At 40.8% G+C, this 19,222-nt stretch overlaps 1 protein-coding gene across 1 annotated transcript; it reads right to left on the bottom strand.

The window, feature by feature from the left end:
- Positions 1-5,951: 5,951 nt before the first annotated feature.
- Positions 5,952-18,853, bottom strand: sult2st3 (sulfotransferase family 2, cytosolic sulfotransferase 3). Its single transcript, XM_078287168.1, has 8 exons — positions 18,801-18,853; positions 17,373-17,565; positions 13,858-14,066; positions 11,192-11,318; positions 10,916-11,010; positions 9,716-9,896; positions 7,209-7,578; positions 5,952-7,124 (listed from the first exon to the last, which is right to left on the bottom strand). Exons 2-7 carry the CDS (start codon positions 17,506-17,508, stop codon positions 7,463-7,465), a joined length of 864 nt encoding a protein of 287 aa, XP_078143294.1. The 5' UTR covers positions 17,509-17,565; positions 18,801-18,853; the 3' UTR covers positions 5,952-7,124; positions 7,209-7,462.
- Between the last annotated feature and the right edge of the window lie 369 nt (positions 18,854-19,222).

Below are 19,222 nucleotides of genomic sequence, written 5' to 3'. Positions count from 1 at the left end.
CAATCCTAGCAATACCTCATACACTTTGGCACCCAAAGGTGGGTGACAGGAGGCATAAAATGGTCTTCATTACTCTGGAGAAATGGATATCAAATTTTAGTGTGATGTGATATTCCCAACAGTCTTTGTGGGGAAATTTCTCTCTAGTTGTAATTGTATTTGTGTGCATCCTTGTTGTTTTGTAAAGTACTTTGTGATAAATTTAATTTGTTAAAAGTGCTTTGTGTGTCTGCCTGTCTGTTTCCTGCTGAGTTTGCGTTTGTTGCATGATGGATACCTACGTGACTGATGTTGAGTCTGAGCCTCATTCAGGGATTTCTGCTGTTTATTTTGTTTAGTCTTTTTTGGTCCTCCCTGACGACAGCATCTTACGCCCTCCACCGCTACACACACCGTACCCCCCCCCCCAAAAAAAAAAAAAAAAAACACACACACACACACACACTAAGCATTCGCCCTAGCCTTGTGGTTGGGCGTAGCATCATGCGTACAGGAAGAGAGGCGTGCTGTTGAAAGAATAGAGAGATATCGTAACTGCAGCCAAGGGCCTCATTTCATAAGCAAAATGACTGTGCATTATACAATTTTTGTTACCAAAAATACATAAATCAACAAAGAGTAAACTTGAGGAATTGTTTGTGCAAATTCATTTGAAGCCTTTTTGTGGTTACAAATTGCATGAACTACTGAAAGTATCTGAAAATGATTTCTGTGTAGACTCTCTCATTTTACTGTGTTACTTCAATAACCAAAATAAATCAAACAAAAAGAAGAATCCATTATTGCGATTCCAAAACCCATTACTACCTGTTTTTAACCAATCTTTTTGAAATAGTGGTTTGCTTATTGACTTTGATTCAAAATCAAGCAAGGAAACATCGGCACCAAACTATTTAATCTCAAACGATGTGATATTATAATTAAAGAATTTATTGATCTGTTATTTTTGGAAATTTTGATGTTAAATGGTAATTTTACTAATTCTCAACAGACACAACATGTGAGTATATACAGTAGGTACTCAGGAGCACTTCCTTTCCCCACCCTAGTCTCATTTCTAATTTAAGATGGCGCCCAGGTGAATAATGTGGATTAGGGCATTTGCCCCGGGCTCTGCCCCCCCTCCCCTCTCTACGTGACTGGTCCAGGGTCTGTGGGTGCCAGTGGAGGCCGCCATGGCAGCAGATAACACTAACGAGCTTCCTGCCATTACTGCTAATTGCCCCACGGCCCGGAACTCCACAGGCACCCTGGGTGGGGTGTGACTGTGTTGTGTGTGTGTGTGTGTGTGTGTGTGTAGCCTATCGTTTGGGGGTTAGGGTTATTCTTCAGACAAGAGATGCGTGGGGAAATTTATTCGCATATTGAAACATTTGCTATGCCTCCCCTGTCATGGGGATAAGTTATGGTTGATGCGTTGTGTCAATATTCATGGTGCTTTCACAGAAGAGGGAGGAGAGGATGGCAGGCATTTCAGTAGAGGAGGAATGGATGGGAGAGATAGAGTGTGGGTAGAAGGAATATGTACAGTATGATGTCGATGGCTGCTTAACAGAAAAAGCAGCAGAGGAAATATCCATGATATAAAGGGGGCTATACGATTCTGATCCTTGTGTTATCTTCATATTCTGTATAAAAAATGACCCGCTCTCACTGTCCCTCCTATAAAGCCTCTTCATTTAATTTATAGCCCAAAATCTATTTTGCATGAAGAAACAACCTGTCACGTATCAACAAGTTGGGGAATAACTGTGTTTTCTTACCTCACAGTCCAGGAGACTGGATTTATTCAGCGTACACCACTCGTCTTTACTGCAAAACACATCATAAGTGGACTGGTACTGAAGCACCTTTATAACACCTTTATAGCACCTTCATTAGAAAACTTTATTTCAAGAAAAAGAGTGTTTCATAGTTATTACAAATAACGTATAAATACTTCAATTAGTCTGTAATTGATTTAATAACTGCTGGCTCAAAAATGACCTGAAGACAATCTTTGTACCCTGATGGTGTACAGCTTTTATAAAAATATTTTTTTTTAAAAAGGTAAATGTTTCACTTTTTCTAATTGTAAGATCACTCCAGAAGAAGTCAACAAATTTCATGCAGAAAAGAATGTATTTAGGATGTTTTCACTGCTGTTAAACTCAGAAACGAGGACAACAGCAGGGATATGACTCTGATTCAGCTATATGACTCTGCTGACTTAAGTCACGTGTGTGTGTGTACTTCAAGGTAAAATTAATTTGTGTTCAGATCAGATCTGGGCCTGATCAATTTGAGGAACATAAATACACCACATGCCACATAGATAGTATGTATATACAGTATATAGCCCACAGCTGTAGGAGGGCATACAAGGTTGATGGTGCATCAGTTTTCCTGATGACTTTCCTGTGTCGCAGAAAAGGGAGGAGAGGATGTTTATATGTTGCACTGTATATTATCACTGAACTGTCTGCAGATGTCTACAGTAGGCTATATGACCCTGGGGAGGGCGGGTGGTGGGCTGAGGATATCTATGAAGGGCATCAAGCACAGACAGTGTGTCTATGCAAATGGTACAAAAACAATATGGATAATATGGTTATAATTTAAAAAAAATTGTTCATCTATTTTTCATCAAAATATTTATGCCTCGTTTAACCGTGGTGTATGTGTGTGTGTGTGTGTGTGTGTGTGTGTGTGTGTGTGGAATTAACTTTGGCTGACTAAGATCTCTTTACAACAACAGGAGTTAAGCACCTTGTGACAGCTAGTGTCATGTTAGAGGTGAGCAGACTGTCCCTGCTTTTTTCCAGCTGGTTGAGCGATTTGAACTGGCAGACCTTCCAGTCACAAGCTTGCATCTCTGACCATTAACCTACACCCTTGTAAACATTCACTACAGCAGTGGCTTTAAAACTTTTCTAACCCTAACCTTTCCAAAGCAATTTTTGCAGGCTGTTGGATAGGCTAATTCAGCAAAAAGTTAGTGTAGACTGTTTTAGGGACACTATTTTAATCCTAGCTCAGGGTCGGGGTTGAAGTGTTGTTGAAGAGGCAGAAGAAGTCAGTTATGACAGGTTCCTATGTGCTGAGTAAGTTCCATCACCCCGGGGCGAATGAAGCCCATTCAAAACCAATGACACTGCAGCTTTTAAAAACTGCTCAAAAAAATCATCTTGATGTCTTGTGACAGCAGCGTCACTAGATATATCTCAGCCAGAGGAAGCCTCCAGACATCTGAAGGCTTGGCTGACTGAGCGCTGCAGACTTAAAAAAAGATCACCGGATCTTCTGAGGAGATCTTGGCTATCTGTGTGTCTGTGTGTCTGTGTGTCTGTGTGACTGTGTGTGTGTGTCTATGCTGATGAGAGGGGGGCATCAAAGCGGGGCTGGCATCCTGTGGGCAGCCCAGGGCAGGACCAGTGGGCACAAGGCGGCAGCGAGGTGGGTGTCCTGGGGCAGGCACCGCACCGTCTGCCCTCTCTCTCTCACACACACACACACACCCTCCTCCAGGCACAAAAGGCCACCGTGTAATTGAAATAGTGTCAGAACTCAGGGGACAGAGAGATGGGAGGGACTGCACTCTAACACACACACACACACACACACACACACACACAGACCAGAGTAGCCTTTCTGAAAATGAGCTACATTTTACAGTAGTAAATGAATTAGACTTGTACAGTTTTACAGTACTGTGTACTATTTGAAACAATGTAAAATTAAAGCTAAAAACCACTGAGGATTTATGCTTGCACATCTATATTTATTTTTTTCAGTGGCGTGGTCGTAGAATTAAATACTCTTCATTAACATTCATCTTTTTAGGATTAAAAGCTCTTCAGGTTTTGCTCCTCACGTGTGTTCTTTGGGACAGAAAGAGAAGGAAAGGCCATCTGGTCTATCAAAGGCACTGATGTAATAAGCAGAGTATAAACCTTGGTGAGCAGTTGATGCTATAACCAACCAACATACATAACTAAGTACTTTAGTCTCTCATTCCTCATCTCAGACCATCCATCATATGTAGCGTATCAGTATCATAGCCATGAAAAGTGTCCGAACAGGACGTGAATGTTTTTTCTCATACTGTGAATGGGACACTACCCTCCGTCTTATTTTGGTTAAGTTAATTTAGGGCAAGAGTGTGTGTGTGTGTGTGTGTGTGTGTGTGTGTGTGTGTGTGTGTGTGTGTGCGTGTGTGTGTGTGCATGCGCATATGTGCAGGTTTAAAGAACGAAAGGGAAAAGGAGGGAGAGGGGAAAAAAATTGTGTTGAGTTGCTGAGGGAAACTTCAAGCAGTTTGGTTCATGATTCATTTGGTTCAGACAGGTCCCAAGTCTCTCTTGCAACTGTTGAGAGATGAAGATTCACTTTCATTGTGAATGTAACTAATTGACAGTTGAGATCCTCTGTATCTTATAAAGAATTGTCAGTGAATAGTCCAGCAGGGCAGGTTGTTAGAGTGTCTGATGTTAAAAGTGTGAATTGAAAGTGAACTTTGAAGAGCAAGCATATAAAATGTGTTAAGTTGGAACCATTTGCTAATATAGACCAGCATTTGCTCGAGCTATTGAAGCTTCAGCTAGTGAAGATCATTTTTTAATTGACAAAATAAAGTTAATCAAGGCATCATCACCAAAAAGAAGAGGAAGCACTGATGAGGATGCAGCAGGTCATTAATGCAGACCTGAAACAACAATGGTCCAAGAGTCGAGTCCTGCGGGACGCCATGTTGCTGCTGCCCTGTCCAGTGTTCATCTATTTGCATCTAAAATGTGCCAATGGTCAACGATGTCATTCTGGAGCCATTTAAATGAAAACTGTGGTGTGGTAATCTGTATATTAGAGTGTCATGATTAACAGTGTCAGAAGTCTAAAAATTCCTATGCAAAACAATCAAACCGACATGCAATTAGAGGTTTATCAAATTGATCAGGTTCCTTTTACTGTATAAACCAGTTTATTACTTTGATGATTTTGCTTGCTAGATATTGCTTGATGTAAATCCTTGGCCAAATGTATTTTCTTCTCCTATAAAACAAGGTTGACTGAAAAGCATTACTTCTCTTATGATGTGAGGACCCACTAGAAGCCAGTCCAGACCCACAGCTGAATAAACCGGGCTATACTAGACTATATATAATAATCAAGACAGTACCCTCCTTTCCCATGATCTCCCTTGTTATCTTATGACAAACTGCTCACTGGATATACAGTGACTAGACTACTCTAACAGAGCAGCTGTGTTGGGACTGCATACACCCACTCAGTCTGGTTCATTTAAGTCCTTCAGTTCTACAAGTGAAGCTATAAGCCCAGCTCAGACATGAATTCAGTCTTGTCTCAAAGTAATGATACACGGTGTGTGTGTGTGTGTGTGTGTGTGTGTGTGTGTGTGTGTGTGTACCTCTCTGAATCTGTCTGTCTGTGTCTGTCAGCCTGTCCGCGGCTTTGTTTCCTAATGTGAGTGACTGCATTCATAGAATAGGCTGCAAAGAGCCTATCGGGTTTGCAGAAACATGATGGTGATTGGCTGCCATCTAGTGGTTGAATCAGACTGATTTGAGACAGATTGGTGACCTACTCAGGCATTTGCTTTATTTTCTGCTTGGTAGTAGGGAATTGACTTTCTGTTAAAGGGTATCTACACTCACTGGCCAAAATAATTGGAACACCAGTTTTCCATAAAACACAAATGAGCTGTCACATGTCTGTTAACCAAACCTGCACCTCCTGTTCTTAATGTGATTATCTACGCTGTTTTGTGACTTTCAATTCATGTGCAACTTATAGATTATGGCTCGGTTTTTTGATGAGCATGACAATTAATAATAATTGACTGGTAATCATATTATTGTCAAATGTTTTTTTGGGTTTGGGGTTGTTGCTGCATGTTAAAGTGACTGGACAGACTTGTTAAATCACCTCAAGAATCATCACCACCACAGATAGGCAATATTTTCAATTTATTATTTTATTATCATTTCAACCACCATTTTGTAGATTTGTATTTTGTGAATGGATACAAACGTACAGGGTTCCCACACCTTCTTAAACATCAAATTCAATGACTTTTCAAGGACTTTCCAGGCCCAATTCCCTCAAATTCAAGGACTCAACACGGCATAGTTTGAGACACGGATCAAGGTTAATTACTGTTACAACACTGAGAATTTTTATAATGAGAACTAGCAGGCTTTACAGAAGCTCACAGACAACAATTAAAAAGAGAGAGAGGCTTGAATGTGTGAACACTTCTCAACTGTGCTGTGTTACAGTGATGGCAGACTATGTGGTCTCTTGCCTTCTCTAACACAAATATATAAATTCAAGCACTTTCAATGACCCATATCTATTTATGTCTATTTTCAAAAACTTTCAAGGGCTTGATTTTTTTTTCTCAAATTCACAAACTTTCAAGGATTTCAAGGACCTGTGGGGACCTTGAATGTATTTTTGCCCATTTCTGCACCCCACCACATTAACATCTAGTGTACAGCATTGACAGTGAAATCATAGGAACAACACCAAGGTTGCACAGGCCTACAGCTTGTGTGAGTTAGGAGGGACCACTGTAAAATTGAATAGCCTCGTGTGAATTTAGAGGCTTTTGAGCCGTTGCTGTGAGAAGATTATGTTGCACTAATTAAAGACTTAAAGCTGGATAAAATAAAATAAAGTTATTTTATCCATCTGGACTATGGAGTCAGGTTACACAATACCGAGTGGCAGTTTTACCATGGTTGAAGACGCTTTCCATAGACTGCTATTGAAAGTTTTGACCGAGAAGAATGAAAATCTGCTAACTATTCAACACAGGCAATCTGACTGATATGCCAGCAGCCACACACTGTAGGCTGCTGTTACTGTCAAGTCACATTATTTACACCACCATAAGCCATGTCATTGCCTAATTTCATTACAAAAGTTACAATCATTGAAAGTCAAATTACCTGGCAATTTATTTTACAATACAATTAAGTAATTACTTAGTATTTAATAGGTAATTATGAGGAGATTATTGGTACAAAAAGGTAATTATCTGTAGTTAGTAATAGGTATAGTAATTACTAAGTATTTACTAGGTAATTATGCAGTAATTATTGGTACTTATTATTGGTAATTACCTGTAGTGACTATTTACAGTGCAGCAATTACTTAATATTTACTGTACAATTATGCAGTAAATATTAGTACAGAAAGGTAATAACCTGTAGTGAGTATTTTCAATACAGTAATTACTTAATATTTACTGTACAATAATGCAGTACATATTAGTACAAAAAGGTAATTACCTGTAGTGAGTAACATGAAATAACACAATAAATGTTACAGTAGTTACACAGTAATAATTACTATATAATAATTGTGTTATTTATTATATAAGTGTTTTTGCCCTGTTTTCTGATCCCGCGGCAGAAGAGAGACGTTCTCTGCGTCTCTTTCCTCGTCCTCCAGCTGTTGGTCACTCCAGGTCCCAGGGGAACGAGAAGCTCTCGCCCTCCATCTCTCCTCTGATGACGGATGAGAATCGGACCTCTTGCTCCGGGCCAAAATGGTTTTTCCAGTCCCCAACAATGCCTGACACACACACACACACACCAAGAGGAAGAAACACAATATAAAATCAATGATTTGATAGAAAAGTGACAGAAGAATTCTAAAAATCATGCCAGACAAATACACATTCACAAATAGGCAGACACACAGAGACTGACGCACAAACAGACATGTACAAGCCTCGTCCCTAATACCTAACCTAAGTTAAACATTCTCCACTTTTAGATCCAATCTCTGAGACATGCATTCCATCCACTCAACAAATTTAAATCGATTTAAAATTTAAAGCAATTTAAATGAACACACTGTTCAAACAGACAGTGGCTGCGATGCAGACAGACACTGTTGGAAAAATACTCCATCAAATTACTGTCACTGACTTTGCTTCACAGCAACACCAGAGCCATGTCTTTGAAGCTGTATGGAACTTCTTTTTTTTTTAAATTTAAAATAATGATGATAATAAAAATTAGTGCCTAAATCCCCGTTTGCCATAAATTGGCTTTTCAATGATGTTCGGGAAGTTTTTTGGGCACGGCCAGCTGTGAACTGGGTTGTGGCTATCAAGAGCAACAACAACAATGGCGGAAAGCAGTAAGAAATGTAAACAGTGACCTGAGTGAACAAGACCTGTTCAAAAACATTGCTTTTTTATTGCAGATTCCCTGTGTTCAGTCTGCTTCTTCCAACACCTGTGGAGGCTTTACGGATACTGGTGGCCTCAGCCTCAGACTAGTTAGACTGCTCAAAATGAGTGACAGGTTTTGGGGTGAGATTATGACCATCTGAGGAAGAGGAGGAGGGAGGAAGTCGGGGGTAACACTTACTGCCTCAAGGCGAAAAGTTGCATATTGTAGCATTAGGGGAGTTCTGCCAAGGAAATCAACAAGGCCCTGGCTGTTCCCTGTGCTTCTTAATTGGATTTTCCATAATTTAATCACCAAATACAAATTGCAGTAGAGTTTTGGCACCTATTGCTTAGCAACAAACGTTTAGGGTCCTGACTACCGTTACATTGCAAAACGGGACACAATCAAACAACTGTGGGTTTGGGCATGGCATGCATGATGCACACTGAAAAAATGTCTGTCTTAACAAGTCATTCAGTCTAGCAATCAATCTTAAAATCTTGCTTGTCTTAAAACAATTGAAAAAAATCTGCCAAAGGTTGAGATAATTTTACTTGTTTCCAATGCAGTTTTCAACTGCACACTGACGGTGCAGATCATCGCAGTCAGTCTCACAAACAGCCTGTTTCCCTTTGGTTATCACAAATTCAAAAATTGATCTATGAATAATCTATTAACTGTAGCTTTCCCTTTCCTTTTTTTAAGATTTACACAATTTATTAGTTTGTATATAGTAGAGAGTGACAGGAAGGGATGGGGAGAAAGGATGAAATGTTTTTTCTGTCTACAGTCTTCTGTGTTGAGGCAGTTTCCTGAAGTTGCACTTCAGCGATGGCTTTCAGCTCCTCTTAGGTATGAGAGGGGTGGAACAGTTGATTAGGTCTCTGCTGGGGATCTTTCATCTATGTTCATCTTCCATATTATCACAAACCCCAAGATTAAGCTACTTTCTAGCCAATACTGTTACAAGGCTTACCCTACAATAATCAATTGAACGCTGGGTAAATATCCCTTAAATGTGAAGGCCTATGTTCAGAGATGTTCTTGTTTGCCCATACAAATGTTTATCCTTTGCTTTCACTGCTCGCATTGGTGGCCATTTTACAGTGCAAACTTTTGCAGCCTTCCTTGTGAGGCTGTGTCCACCTGGGACCCGTCTTTAAAGTCCTAGCTTGTGTTTCTTATAAATTTGAATGATAAGAATATACTCTGGCGTGATTTGGCAGTAGTGAGGACAGACGTTAAATGGGATAGTTTGGTATTTTGAACCCTGGGCCCAAATAACATCTTTTCCGTCATGATCCCTATTATTAGAATAGGAGCAGACGGAGCAGGCGGCTAGTGAAGTTATGGTTTCTACTAATAGGGATCAGCTTGCCCTTTAAGCAAGCGTGATGCTAAAAGTAAAAAATGTTTCAACTTATGCAAAAGTCCAAACATTTTTCAACAGGTTTTCAGTAGTCTGGGGCCACATCTCCCACTTCACCCAACTCTGTCCACCTAATGAGGGAAATGCTTGGTGGCCTCACCTTTCCTGAGGAATGCAGACTTGCTGGAGTCCATGATTTCCTTAGGGACCAGGGAGTAATTGGACATGGAGTTGGTCTTCATGTTGTTGAAATAGCAGTGCTCTGCTGTCCTCTGAATGGCTTCTTCACTGAGATTACTGCCCAGGAAATTTGAAAAACGCCTTAGAGCTCCATGCAAGTCCTGGGAGAGAGGCACACATGTTAAGCAGCAGGTGATTGCCTTATGTCTGGAACTAGTCTGAAACGAATGCCCAGGAAGACAGAGAAACAGAATAGCATACATAGGGTTGGGAATTAGGGAAAAATGTGTCAACACACATTTTTCCCTAATTCCCAACCCTATGTGTCTCATTCCCAACAACCTGCATGCTATTCTGTGGTACCAAGTTTTGGTTTTTATATTGATTTTAAGGCATCAAAAAGTATCAAAAAGCTTCAGTGAGTTTGATTCATATCAAGTTCGCATCTGGTCAAGGACAATTTTATTGTAAAATACTGTGTATCTTTGCTTTGAAAGGTGCTGCTATATAAAAAAAAGTTTATTATGATCATTATTATTATTGAAGAGATCAATGAGCATAGTCTGATCGCATATACAAAACAAAGAAAATCATTTACTTTACTGCATAAGGAAATTTCAATTTTTCAATTTCAACTTTCATTTAACCAAGAAAGGTGTTAAATCTGCGCGGGCAATCAGTCTACAGTCAGCTATCACCTTTCAACTCAGCAATAATTCTGAAATCTGTAAATCATGCAATAAATTGTCAAACAGACCCAATACTTTGTGCTCATTGTGCCAGACACTCACTGTGATTATCCTTCTGGAAATCAGTACAAAGAAAGTCAGTCAGTTCTCCAATATTTCACATGGAAAACCTCTTGATGTCTTGTGCATCATTTTATACACATTTCCATGTACTTCAGCTTGACATATCTGGTATCTTTGGAAACTTTGGGATCTTGACTACAATTTAAAATAAAGTTCTGTGGGTTTGAATAAAGCTTTGCTGCGCAACATGCGTTTGTAATCATGGACCCACTGGTGGGGCCAGCAGAGTTGAAAGGGTTTAACCAACTGGTCTCTATTCTAAAAAGGCAATTTGTGTTGTAAAATAGTCAACGTGGCATTACAGTTAATGCATTAGCCTATAATGTGCAGAGTGTTGGGGGTTCCTTCTGACTGACTGTGTCTCTTACCTGGACCATTTCTTCATATGTGATGTACAGTATTCTGTCTCCCAGCTCTGTATGTCTCCAGCTCTTCACATGATCTGTCCATTTTCCAAACAGCACTGCAGACAACACAGTATAACAGTATAAAAGCAATCAACAAATGACTCAAAAGAAATTAGAAGGTGATTAACGTCATCTTTCTGTTCTCAGAAGGTCTCTAATTTTCATCATCCAAGATCTGCAAAAACATTCTGCTGCCCACTCCAGTAGCCAGAACCCGTCTGTGACGTGACCTCTGACCTTGTCCCTCCAGGAACTTCTCCATGAACTCCTGGAAGGTTCCGGGGTCGTCAAGGAAACTGGCCATCTTGTGGAAGTGGTAGGATGACACCATGACGTCCTTAGGGTTCCTCATTACATAGATCACCTATGGTACAGACACACAACGCACAAAACACACAACGTAATTGATACAATCTGTACCTTCACATGGGGTGATGGAAGGAGGATAGAAAAAGACACTAATACACAAAACGGGAAAAATAACTAATAGAAAATAAAAAAACAAAAACAAATATACTTTACAATAGGCTGTTAACAACTATCTTAATTTTACTATAGGCTATTTAACAACCATTTATTTAAAACATGCTTAAAACTCTTCTCACCCTGTAATTGTTTGTGAGATACTGGAAGTTTGTTCCAAAGTACTGCAGCGGTATATAAAAAGTATTTTTGCCCATGGAACTATTGAATCTAATCTAAATGACATTTGTTGAGCTGCCTCTTGTTGCACAGTTATGCTGATCCCTAACAAGATTAAAATAATTTGATAAGTAAGTAATAAGTAAATTGTGAGTAAGAACCAGCTTGATTTGAGCAACTCTTTTTTCCACAGTAAGATAATTTAGGTTTTGAAAATGTGCAGCACCCAAATGGGTATGGGGCAGTAACTTTAATATAACCCTAATGAGCTTTGTTTTGGGCAGTCTGGAGTTATTTTAATAAATTGTGGACTGTGAACTGCTCTACCAACCCAGCATAATGAAAATGGCATAGTCTTTTGGTCAATGCTTTAACTGTCATGCCCTCCCCTGATAGATGATTATCTAAAATACATCCTAGGCAGAGGTGGTAGAAGTACACAAATTCCTTACTCAAGTAAAAGTGCAAATACTCATCTAAAAATATACTCTGGTAGAAGTTGAAGTACCGTTTAAAATCCTAAAGTATAAAAGTAAAAGTCGTTCTCCCAAAGTCATTTCTAATGTTCTAAACTGGTTCTCTGTTGAGCGTTCCTCTGAACCACAGATGAGAAAGAGTCTGCAGCTCAAATCACAAACGTTAATTCTAGCAGCTGAATTCACTAATGTTAATTCTCTCTCTCTTGTTGCTTCTCTCTTCTTCGTGTTGCTTCTCTCTCTGTCCCTTTCCTTCCTTTTTGGTGTTGCTTTGCTGAACAAGCAGCCAGTCACATCTGGCTCTTGATCAGCTGCTTCCGGGATGGAAGCTGTCTGATGCGGAAAATAAAAAAAAGTGTTGAAAATCAGTTGACGATTTCCCAAGAGTAACGAGTCTGTTTTGAAAATGTAGTGAGTAGAAAGTACAGATTTTTCTTTTGAAATGTAGTGAGTAAAAGTAAAAAGTCTTCAGTGAAAGAAAAACTTGAGTAAAGTACAGATACAGTACTTGAAAAGTCTACTTAAGTACAGTAATGAAGTATGTTTACTTTGTTACATCCCACCTCTGATCCTAGGTAACTGAGGATTTTGCAGAAATTACAGCCTGTCCTACCTACACAAACAAACCTTGAGATTTACTTAGATTAGACCGGGAACCAAAGGGAATGGCCTCTGTTTTCCCTAAATGAGGGGAAGGTTTGTTGTCAGACAAACACTGGCAACTTGCAACACTACTGGGAGTTCCCTCCGTGTGGAATGCAGGTTGATCAAAGCGACAGTAAACTTTAATAAGGCAGTCAGGTCGGCTGGAGTCATCGCAGGGGGCAACATGCCTTGATTTATAGTAACAGTAGTTTATAGTAATCTCCTTCAGGCCATGACACGTTCCTCTGCTGTCATGGAGCATGGAGTTTACTCTCAAGATTGTGTCTATATGCAGACTTAGCCTTTTCCAGCAGCCTTGTAGGCGTCCTTGTCCCCACTCCTAAAAGCAATGTTTTTCTCCTTGCAGAGATTTTTGACCTCCCTACTGCCCCATGGTTTGCTATCGATGTGTCAGTATGTTACTGACTGGGGGCGCCCCGGTACTCACCCGGTAGAGTGCGTACCATTAAGGCTTTGTCCTTGTTGCAGCGGCACAGGTTTGAATCCAGCCCATGCCCTTTGCTGCATGTCATCCCCTCTCTCTGCCCTGTCTTTCCTGTCTCTCTACTGTGACTGTCTAACAAAGCAAAATACCAGTTACCAGTTACTATAGAAGAAGAACTGGGTAGTTAGCATGAGCAGCGATAGCCACCATGGCTCAACAGACAACAAAAAAAACAATCAACAGATAATCAACAATAATCCAAGACCCAGTAAAGGACACACTGTTTGATTGACAAGTCCTCTAAAGGACATCAAAGAAAAATCTCAGCAGACATTACATTATGATGAAGGGAGATCCTATGTGTAAGCAAACAATTATTAAACGCATTCCCCCTAATTTTGTGTCATGAATTAGTGTGCAAACTGTATATTCAGTCAATGCTGTGAATACTGCAACAGTGAGCTAAATGTAATTTTTGCTGGTGACTTTTCTACAATGTAATATGGTTTTCACCTTAAAAGACAATCAATATAATTTGCTATACCCATACTTAGGGTTTAGACCAACTTTAGACCAACTTTACTTTATACTTACGCTACCGATTATATATTTGAGTAGAGCTTTGGAGAGGTTCTATGTGTACGAATGAATCTGTTTTTTGACAGGGACTTCAAACAAAACTTCCACCCATTTACCTTGGCTTTGGAGCTGTAGAAGGAGGTGGGCATGAGGTGGTAGGGAAGGTGTGTGACCAGCGCCCGGGGCGACGGCAAGCAGTCCATTACCAACGCTGCTCTGGTCTCCTCCAGCCAGGGAACCCTGTCCCAGTTAGGAATGGTTTGGACTGGCGTTAGATCCCCCCCATTCAGCACCAATGGGAGGATCTCCTGCATCCAGGTTGTACCTGCAGACATGAAGAGGAGAGTGGAGAACATTTTTTATATAGAACACAGTAAGGTAGAATAATACAGAATAAGTTGAACAGAATAGAGATTTAATGTGAAAAGTTGTTCTTGGTCTCTTTCATAGTCACCACAGCAACCAATCAATGGATAACGTTACACTTCTCAATCTGAGAATTTTATGAGATCACATTGCTGAATGTTCACATTTGGCCTGAAAATGGCCGTTATGCATCACCTGTGGCTGTATTTCTATGCATAACTCAAGCCATTTTCGACCTGGACCCCATTTTCATACCAATTGATTCTGACCACAATCTCGTCAATTGTTTCTTGATAGAGCTACTACTGCTATCCCAACTGCAACATCAACAGATGTCATTTAGCAATATACCAACATTCATTTGAAGCCAAATATCTGCACAAAATTGCAACGAATGACACTTTAGCTGAAACAGTACATTACGTTCAGCTCACACTACCTACCTAGTTTGGTGGGTAAATAAAATGTTCAGATGCTCCAGAACACAGGAAAAGACACTATGAATGAATCTATCTATCTTTCACCACCTTAATCATTTTGGAAGTCATCCAAAAGTTCTACAAAGAAAAGGTACAAAATGTTTTGTATGTCATCCTCGGCTTCAAGTTTTCCTCAGGTATGTAGAGGTATAGCCTAACTCAGCAGGCCGCCACTGAGTTTTATATGCAGGAAAAACATTCATGTAGGCCTACATTAACTGCAGAACAGCAGTACAACCTCTCTCTCTCTCCCCCTCCCTCCCACTCACACACTAGTGAATGAAAGTAAATGTATGTAGGCTCTGAGTTCATGCATTGTGATCATTCCTGTCGGGCAGGTAACATGCTGTGTAGCTGGTGAGAGAGACACTTAACTATTTGACTGCAGCCGCCCTGCTACCGTCTCCATGTAACCTTGCAAGCTATAGACCTCTCTTAAGACCATGTTTCACTTTGATAGAAGATTTTCATTTTCATGTCCTTATAAGAAGGGCTGTTAGCAGGGCGACTGTGTTAGTGTCCCCCTACACAGTTCTTTTTATTAGGCCTACTTGTCTTATTCATCTGAATGCAATGTTTTTGTTCATGTCGGGTTGTAGACAGGTGACAGCCAAAACGTCGTCGACGTTAAATTTGAATTCCTGCGCAAACTTCAAAACTCTCGACGGAGTGATTGTGGTTTGGTATCAAAAGTCCGCAATAGCCTACACGCAGGGGCGGAAATCACGGGGGGGACAGGGGGGTGCGGACCCCCCCTTCCTGGGACTAACAGAGAGTTGTCCCCCTCAATATATCATTGTAAACATAACTATATAATTTGAAATAATATAATAATATGCATTGAAAGCACTTGTGCTAATTATAGACGCAAAACAATGCGTTTTTAAGTTTCGAAAGATTGCGTCCCCCCCTCATACGCCTCACAGTGGTTTGGTCCACTGCCTACCTGACTCCCCGAACCCACACACACATCAGCCCTCGGTACGAGTGTCTGTGGAGGATCTCTGGAAGTGTGTCAGTGGTGGCTGACCTCCAGTAAGAAGTTACTTTGCAAAGGTTAACTTAAAACAAAGGATGTGTCAGACATTTTTCTTTACTTCTACCACTCAATAGAATAAAACACATTCACAATGTAACCAGACTACATTTTGTTGGCTCCATTACCTCGCGGTTGAATCTTGTGCGTCAGCGTGTTGGTACGGAGCCGCGTCTCCTAATGCATGTATGTGTATGGAGGCAGGAGGTCTGTCCACAATTAAAATCGTCATAACTCGCTGAATTTTCGACCGATTTTCAAGCGGTTTGGTTTGTTACAAATGCCAGACATGTATTTATGATACAGGATACTTGGTTAAATTAAAATGCGGGTTTTCATACCAAAATACTTTATCTTTTGTAGATGGTAACAGTAATATTTCTATAATATAATATTTAAGATTAACTTACCCTATGTAATTAGGTTCTAAGTATATTATTTTTTTCTTACTGCATGTAAAATGGCTGCCACTATGTTATTTTGTTCATAATTTTGGAAATAAATGAAGACTTAATTAATAAAAAAGACATAATTACAACAAACATTATGTTAAAATATAAGTAAGTTTCTGGCAGGCTTCATAGCGTTCTGGACTTTTACACACTGACAGCAAAACATTAGAGATCTGCTTTTTCGGGAAAACTAAATCTAATTAGGCATATATTAGCTTTAGTTCAGTTAATGGGTGTTGCATCTCACCTACTACTGTAAATAACCTGCATGCTGTGTGTGTGTGTGGGGTGTGTGTGTGTGTGTGTGTGTGTGTGTGTGTGTGTGTGTGTGTGTGTGTATTTGTCAGCCAGTCAGTTAAAATGGCAGAGAAAAGAAAAACAGACATCCGATCATTTTTCAGTGCACCGAAACGCCAAGTAGAAAGACCCCAGTAATATCAAAGGCAATTTGATAAAATCTTCATAAGAAAGGAATGAAGTGCTTATGGAAATGTTTCATAATGGACCTCTATATACATTTAATACAACAGTACTTTTGGCGGCACCTTTGGTGTCCCCTTCAGGAATTGCTCTTGAGAAATTTTTCTGTTTATTGTCCCCCCCAACAGTGAAATGAAATGTCCGCCCTTGCCTACACGAAATGTTTTTCTTCGAAAGTCTTTATGTTGTAGGCTACGACGCACTTTCCGCCGGTATCACATGCCGGTATCACATTCCGGTATCACATTGGCACATACAGAAGAGTAATGTGGTTTCAGTGGCAGACTGCAGTGCCAAGAGGGAAGTGTAGTTACTCAAAAAATAAAAAAAGAAACTATGACTTCGAGTCGGTGATCAATAAAGCATCACAGCTACCAATATAAATATTTAGGCTACATTTTCAAAATTCAGTTTCCCCTTAGAGATCTTCACATAACTTGCATCAGTTTGATACTACTTACTGTTTACTAATAGTTACACATGATTTGATGTTGCATCATGATTAATACGCTCCTCTGAATTTACATAATAAAAAGTTACAGTTGCCGAGGTCTAACATATGTCTGCCTATAGCTGGATCAACTCTATTTCACAAATACAAAGGTGGCTAAACGGAGTATGACCCTCTACATCTCTGGTTGTAACCCCAGAAACTAGTGGGAAATTGCTGAGAAATAAGAGGTTTAGTCAATCAATAGTCAGTTCCAATGAATAATTATAATACCCAAACAATAATAATAATTATAATATACTAAGTTGAGAACTGGGCTTTATAGCCTAATTAGATAGTGCATAATAGAGTAAGTATAATAGGCTACCTGATTTGGGGTATGTCACCCCAAACACGTCGGTGTCCTTCACGAGGAAGTTTTCGGCGTACTTCAGGCTCTCCTCGGAGTGAGCCACAGTGGGCAGGAGGAGCCCGTGGTGCAGCAGGTACCGGCCTGAGGACATGGCTGTGGCACGGGGGAGATGCAGCGTAGGCAGTCGGTCCCGCAGTCGGTCCCGCACCTTGCTCCCCCGCCCCCCAAAAGGACAAATTAGTCCAAACAGGACAAATTGGTCCAAAGACAAATCTCCATAGTTTTTAGATGCGAGTAACTCGTGGACCTGCCAAGTAACTCACTCACTCACTCGCGTCCTCACGGTTAGCCTATCTGCCCCCCTAGTGGCCGTTAGGAGGCATGGCACTGTCTAGATACTCTAAACCAGGATCATTCACTCGTCTCCTCTCTGCACTGCTGAACTGTGTAGCCTGCTGATCGCATCTATCGCACTGTGAGCCCTTGCTACAACGGTGCCATGCCATTCTTCCGACGGCCCATTATTCCGAAACCCCAATAGTCCGAAAACTCCATGCCTGGCTCCATCCACAACCGTGGCTTCTGACAGCCTTGACCGTAAGCTTGCTCTAACCCTAACCTCAGTGACCCCATGCCTCAACCCAACCACCTCCGGGATGTCGGACAAATGGCCTTTCGGTCCAATATGGGACATTTTTAGGACTATTGGGGTTTCGGAATAATGGGCCGTCGGAACAATATGGGCAGTCCCCGCTACAACTGATATTACATAATCCGGTGGGGGGGGGGGGGGGGGGGGGGGGAGACGACTTGCACTGTGGCATTAAGTGCCTTATGCAAAGCTAAGGATTGCCTCTCCCCTTCACTCTCACATATGGTTTGTATAAAGTGTGTCGGGGGGCACCCCAAAGTGTGACATCAATCACAGCACGAGACACCATTATGTCAAAAGCTATCCCCAAATCTCAAATCCTCATGTTAGGTAAATAAAATACCATAGGCTAAATTGGAAGTACAAAAAGGGTAAGGTTGAAGCCCAACATGTCAAAAGGTTAATTATAAAACATACAACAGATATTTCTGGTCCTCAGTTTTGACTGGCTGAGACACATCTGAAAAGCACACCTGTATCTGTGAGCTGTCGCTTAGCAGCCACTTTGTTTAGCTACTGTTCAAGAACTATAGGCTATTCCTTGTGAGAAGAATAATATTTTATCATTATTATCAATCAAAAATACAAAATCATTTGAACACTGCCTAACAACACCTCGTAGCTGGTCTTAAGTCACTGCAAAGGGCTTCCTTTCAGGGCTTACAGTAATTTGAGAGGGTGCAGGCTACCGGAGAGGAAAAGTTTGAAAAACCAGTGTAGCAGGAAGCACCGATAATCGCCTATACAGAATTGTTGGGTAAGACAGAGAAAATGTGGAGTACGTACCCTACCTGAAACCGGAGGAAGTTTGGAAGCGGGGAAAGATTTGTACCCTCTCTCTTTCTTCTCTGTTTTTTGGTCAGTATTGCAAGCTGACCCCCTCTGCGGCGTTGCTATATTGCCAAGCCCCGCCCACTCCTGGAGTCATAAAATCTCACTGAAATCCACTGTCCAGCTTTCAGACTTTCTCTCCCTCCCTCCCTCTTTCTTTCTCTAGCTAGTGCAATTTTATCAGCATTAGTGGACAAGCAGCAGGAGTGCACGAACAGAGCAGGGTGTGTGTGTGTGTGTGTCTGTGTCTGTGTGCATTAGGTAACAGTCAAGCCTGGTCCCATTGTGGTGTTGCAATAATGAGAGCTTTGTTAGACTCCAGAGGCCCCAACTGAGAGAGAGAGAGAGAGACTCCAGAGGCCCCAACTGAGTGAGAGAGAGA

This window comes from Centroberyx gerrardi, chromosome 12, assembly GCF_048128805.1.
Source record: "Centroberyx gerrardi isolate f3 chromosome 12, fCenGer3.hap1.cur.20231027, whole genome shotgun sequence".
Classification (NCBI taxonomy): domain Eukaryota; kingdom Metazoa; phylum Chordata; class Actinopteri; order Beryciformes; family Berycidae; genus Centroberyx; species Centroberyx gerrardi.
Note: the sequence above shows the minus strand (reverse complement) of the source record. Positions and strands in the feature narration are given on the sequence as shown.